The 6,226-nt window shown below is 28.2% G+C and overlaps 1 protein-coding gene across 1 annotated transcript; it reads left to right on the top strand.

Annotated features, from left to right (window-relative positions):
- Positions 1-1,228: 1,228 nt before the first annotated feature.
- On the top strand, positions 1,229-4,303 carry LOC108342621 (LOB domain-containing protein 4). The gene is made up of 2 exons (XM_017580415.2): positions 1,229-1,609; positions 3,622-4,303. The coding sequence occupies exons 1-2, from the start codon at positions 1,430-1,432 to the stop codon at positions 3,934-3,936; spliced, it is 495 nt and encodes a 164-aa protein (XP_017435904.1). The 5' UTR covers positions 1,229-1,429; the 3' UTR covers positions 3,937-4,303.
- Positions 4,304-6,226: the final 1,923 nt, after the last annotated feature.

The following is a 6,226-nucleotide window of genomic DNA, read 5'->3' as shown; positions in this document are numbered from 1 at the left end:
AAATCCATTGCACTTTCACAAATGTCATAGCCTTTACTAATCTCTCTAGTGATCATTTTATATTACATTTATCTTCTGTGAGTGCAAACTATCTGTCATTTAGAGTTGTATTCTATTAGTTATTGTTGTCTCCTTTTAGGGTTTATGTCCCTCTAAAACAGTGGAAGCCTAGATCAGTGTCCCTGAAGCATAGTCATTGACTAACAACTAGTAGACCCCAGAGTTGACTAAAAATAATTATTAGGGTTCATAAACTCTAAGATCTTGACAATGAGCATTTCATTATGAGAAAGTTTCGCAGTCTCATTATCATGTGTTTCTGTTTCTGTAGGTAGGTGTAACAACGAGTTTAAAATTTCTGCATTCAATATATATATGTATAAAATTCAATGTCCATCCTTATATTTAATTTACTTTTACATGTATAGTTTTATTATCAATAATACAAGGAAAGCAAATCAATGATCATTATTAAAATAATGAAACTAAAAATAAAATAATGGTGCCGACATGATGTTATTGAAAATATGGTTAATTAATGGATATCATAACCTGCATGCTCTTGTTATTTTTAAAGCAAGGGTATAATGTTTTTAACACTGCAAGCAAGAGTGTAGTGATTGTTGCATCACTAATTAAAGGTATAAATATTCATTAAATAAAGAAAACATGCATTCTATATGTAATGTTGCCACAATCAAACACATGGTGACATATCACTTTTGTCGTAAACAATTATAGTGTATCCTTTTTTTTTAAGTGGACAACCCATTAGTGTGAATTTGAAACTTTATTCTACATTTACGGTAGTTTATAATAAAATTTATTAAAAATATTATAACTCGCAATTATTTCTTAACAGATGATTAAAACCTCTAGCTTACACTTAATCTTGTTTATACAGTAGAGCAATGAATCCCTTAAAATGTTAATGAAGTTTCCCAACTTATATTTATTTATATTTTCAAGCGACTCCTAAAATAAAATCTCATTAAACGAACATGTAATAATTGATAACTGATTAACCGACCACGGTAAAAATATGATTTTTTTTTATGATTAAAAACCTGTAAAAACAATAAACATTTTTTAGTGATTAAAAATGATTACTTTGTCGTGACGTAGTGGTGTCTCCACTTTTTTTCTTTTTATTTATTTTTTCCATTGACGTTTTGGCCTTGCCTTATAATAATAATAACAATTATATAATGCGTGCCACTCCTCTCTCCCACATGCCTCACTCTTTTTTAGTCTCTCACTTTTGTTCACTTTGAAAGTATTTTTCTTCCTCCATTCACCATTTTCCATTGCTATCTGTGTTGTGTCTTATTACCGACAGTCCTTTTTTCCCACTGTTTAGTTTCTTTCATAGAGAAGGTAAAAGCAGAAGAAAAAATCAGTTTTGGAAGACTGATTGTAGATAGAATTGATGAAGGAAGGTGGTGGCAGAAAGCAGGGTGCAGCTTCACCCTGTGCTGCATGCAAGCTTCTCAGAAGAAGGTGTGCTCAAGATTGTGTTTTTGCTCCATATTTTCCAGCAGATGAACCTCAAAAGTTTGCTAATGTGCATAAGGTCTTTGGTGCTAGCAATGTCAACAAAATGCTTCAGGTTCTCTTTTTTTTTTTAATTATTCCAATTTTCACTGCCCCACATGTCTTGCTTGGCCAACTTTCATTGTCAATGTTTATTATTATAAATGGTTTTTCATTGGACTTTGCTCCTCATTCTTTCCGAATGCATCCACACACATTATGTTTCAGAAAATAGTCTAACATCATGTGTAACAAAATGAAATGTGTAAATTAATACAAATACATTTTTCAAAACAAGATTGAACTACAACACTTGTTTATTTAAATTGCTTATTTATATTAATGCAATGTACCTTGTGTTTATTCATAGTTCTTGTTACAAATATAAAACTTCTTCTAACTTAATATGTATAGATCTTTTATGTAAGATTTTTTATGTTTGTCCATTTTCTAGATTTACAAACATTAAAAGAGTTTTAATTTTCTTAATTAATTTCTAACACATATGTTAGGTAAAAGAAATGTGCAGGCTTAAAAAAATCCTATTTATTTTTTAATATTATGATTTAACTTATACGAAAAAATTTATAAGTTAATTTTCAGTCTTTCGCCCCTTTTACTTAGTGATAGGTCGTTGAAAAAATTTCACTCTTTTGAGCATCACATAAAGGCACCTCTACTAATCTTGGGGGCACGCCATGTGAAAGGAGATCTTCAAATTATTCGAATGTAATCCAATCATAATTATATCGTTTTTATATATTCTTTCTTAAGATAAATCTTCAATTATTTTTAAAACCTTTGTATTAAACCTGTCGTTTTTTTTATTATACTAAAAATAAATATGCTCATATAAGTTATACTTAATAAACTATTTACCTATTTTCAGTCATTAAAATGATTTATAGAATAAAAGGTACTTTTTTAGTACGTATAAAAAAAGGTAAATTATATATATATATATATATATATATATTAAAAATAAAAGTATATATGTTATATTTTAAATTATTTTAATAATAGCAAGCATTCTAATTTTATTATTTGCACGATTTTAAGTATAATAAACAGTTAATCGTGAGAAAAACTTTAGAGAGACAAATATGATTAGAAGAGCGTTTGATAATTAATTTACCAAGGATGGTTTTCCTTATATTAAAATAAAAGTGTATCACATCTATTTCTTCAAATAGAGCCATAATTTTTTAAAAGAAAATAAAAGTAGAGTAATTTAGGTATCTTCTAAAGGAACCAAGAATAATTTATCCAATGGATGAATATATGAGAGAAAATAGTCAAAAATTTCAAAAGAGTTACTTACAGACACAGCAACGTGGGTTTTTCTTCCCAACCCTTTGAAAGTTTAAGGAAAGACCAAGAAGATTGGATGCATTATCTTTCATCATCATCTCTTTCTGCTCTTATTTTTAATCTGTCTTTTCATGTTTTGATAAAGATGACAACACTGTCTTGCCGCTCAAAGTTCACGGCTGTGTAAATTTTGTAATTTTAATTTAAGAAAAAAGCATCTCAAGTGTTTTAAAGTTTAAAGTTAAACTCCCACCACATCTTTCGCAAAAATTTCTACACCTAAAAGCCCCACCTAATATGTGTTTTTCTTTTCAAATATAGATCAACAAAACTTCAAATCTTTTGGTGTGTGAATGAATGATTAACAGTTTAATATGTCTGATTAAGCTTTTTTAATTTTTCTTTCTCTTAAAAAACTTAATTAATTAAAGCGATACGCGTAAGGGTGTAAAATGATGATTGAATAGTTGTTTAAGATTAAAAAGCAGACTAACTTGTTTAATTATTTGAAAAACTTAACCTTTTATTTTCTTTCATTATGATTTGGGTATATGGGGGAGCCAATGGGAGATTGGAAACGTGATGTTGGCACCTAAAGTCAAAGTGAAGCACCAATTGTAGCGTTTGTGAAACAGAAACGATAGTTTTCTTTTTACCATTTATTTATATTATATTATATTATCTTGTTCACTCAATAAAGAAAGAAAGAAAATTGTGAGATGAAATTACTTATGATAAAAAAAATGAGGAATAATAAATTTGAATTATTATTTTCAGGACCTACCGATGCATCAAAGAGGGGATGCAGTGAGTAGCATGGTGTACGAGGCTAATGCCAGAGTCCGAGACCCAGTTTACGGGTGTGTTGGGGCCATCTCTTCTCTTCAGCAACAGATCGATGTGCTACAGACCCAATTGGCCCTGGCCCAGGCTGAGGTGGCCCACCTCAGGGTCAGGCAAAATAGGTGTTTTTCCAATCATGGGCCTAGACCTACTAGCCCAACCAATACATTGGACTCACATGTCAAGCCTATTTTCGACATGGACATGGTGGTGGACCAGGCCAGCTATGGGAGTTCAATGTGGTCATGACTTATACTTTATGATAATACTAATTATTATTATTATTATTATTATTATTATTATTATTATTATTATTATTATTATTATTATTATTATTATTATTATTATTATTATTATAGTATAGTTAGTAAGTACCTATTTAGTAGAGCATAGGAAAAAAAAATATTGGCCTACACATTCACTTGGTGGGTGTCGGAGTGGTGGTGCCGGTGGTGGCCGGCGACCGTGGTGATGGAGGAGCTGTGGTGGAGGCCGTTCGCCCGCTTAATTGATTTTGGTTTATGGGAAGGATTTGTCATTGAAGGTAAGGTGTAAATATTATTATTACTTTGTTTGAAGAAGAGAAGTTTATGAAGTGAGTGTATTTTGGACCCAATGGCAAATGTGAAATGGTTGAATGGAAAATTCTGTTGTTGTTTAAAGGTGTTGTTCATCATCACTTGAAGGGTGTGCACCAACTAAAATTGAAAATACTTATTTTAAATAAAAATAAAAATATCACTGTTACAACTAAAATTGAAAATGTTTAAAAGTAAATACATAGAACATTTTGGCTTTTTTTTTTTCTTTAAGAGCCTCTACACCCAAATCAACATCATCTCCATTCATCTTCCACCTTTATCACAATAAATAAATAAATAATACATAAATAAATAAATAATGGAACCCACACACATAGAGCTCCCACAACGTATTATTCAACATCCATCTTCTCTGTCATTCTCACTTCCTCACCTCACCTTCATCTTTCACCTTTATAACGTTAAGACAAAATCATTAAACAAATTTTCATTTTAAAATTTAAAAATAGCGTTTAAACAAAATAATATTTAACAAATAAACTGTCTAAGATAAAAATGTTAAATACAATAATTGAAAGATATCTTAAATGTTTAATGGTACTCAAACATATATAAATGTTGGTTTACTTATAATATCTAAATTCTTAGGAACCTTAAACGCTTTTAATGCATGTAAGTATTAATTAGTATTTTTTTTCTTTTATGTTGTGTTTTCTTTTTTTTTTTTATACATCAATTCAGTATAAATCTTTATTCATGTTGGATTGACTTTTTATGATCTTGATTATTTGTTATTCTTGGATTTATCTTTAAAGTGTTATGACACTTTATTCAATTTATTTTTACTTCTTAATGAGTTTCAACTACATTAACACACCTCAAAATATCTAAAAAATATTTATACAATTAAAAAGTCATTTTTAATATATTTTTGTATATCATGTTAAATAAATTTAATTATAACAAATCCTAATTAAAATATTATATTAAACTGTAAAAATTAGTTAAGAATCCAATATTATAAGTAAGTCGTTTAACCTAATGAAAGTAAAAAAAAAATAAAAATAAAGAATGACTTGTATGCTATGATTGACAGGTTGACATTTAAAAAATGTTAGAAACATGGTAATCCATACAGGTTGACATTTAAACCATTAAATGTTTTACGGCACATTTTTTGTATGCTGCGCAATTTAAGGTGTGTCCTTATATTTTATTTTATTCTTTTAAAGGTGTTATTTAATGCTCATTTAAAAAAAATCTATACTAACAACAATTGAGTTAAATAAAATATTTCTTTTTTTTCATCATCTTTAATTTTACATTACAAGCAAATACCTATAAAAAAATTTAATTAAAAATTAACTGAATAATACGAGTATAAATGAAAAAAAATGATTATACTATCATTGAACTTAGAAAGTTATAGTATTTAGAAAATGTTAGAAATAGGAGTAATAATGAACCTATAAATCATAGTAACCATAAAGCTTGACATTTAAACCATTAAATGTTTTAGGTCCATCTCTTGTATGCATAAATTTTCTAGCTACCCACATGTACTAAAATTAGTTGAAATAGCATAAAAGTTTTCACTGAGCTAAAGAAAAAAATATTGAATTTTACAACTGTGAAACAAAAACGAAAATTGTGTCTCTGATGATGCCATAAAATCATTTAATTCTTTCAACTAACTATACATTTTTAATGACTTCTCTGAAAAGTGAATCAGTTAGTCGGCAAAATTAAATCACCAAGTCTAATTATTAGGCGGTAGCGATTACTTGAATAGGTCTCTGACTGTGACACTTGAAGCAAATAAAACATAAGAAAATTGTGACTCAAACTAACAACATAATCAACATTAAGGAAAATGGTTTTTCTAATAATTTTGTTGATAAACTTTTTTACTATATAATTCGTCATCTATCTATTTCAAATATATGAACTAATAAAATTTATGATACATAATTTATTATGAAAAAATTATTAAAAAA

This window comes from Vigna angularis, chromosome 6 (genome assembly GCF_016808095.1).
Source record: "Vigna angularis cultivar LongXiaoDou No.4 chromosome 6, ASM1680809v1, whole genome shotgun sequence".
In the NCBI taxonomy this organism is placed as follows: domain Eukaryota; kingdom Viridiplantae; phylum Streptophyta; class Magnoliopsida; order Fabales; family Fabaceae; genus Vigna; species Vigna angularis.
This window is presented reverse-complemented; position numbering and strand designations above follow the sequence as displayed.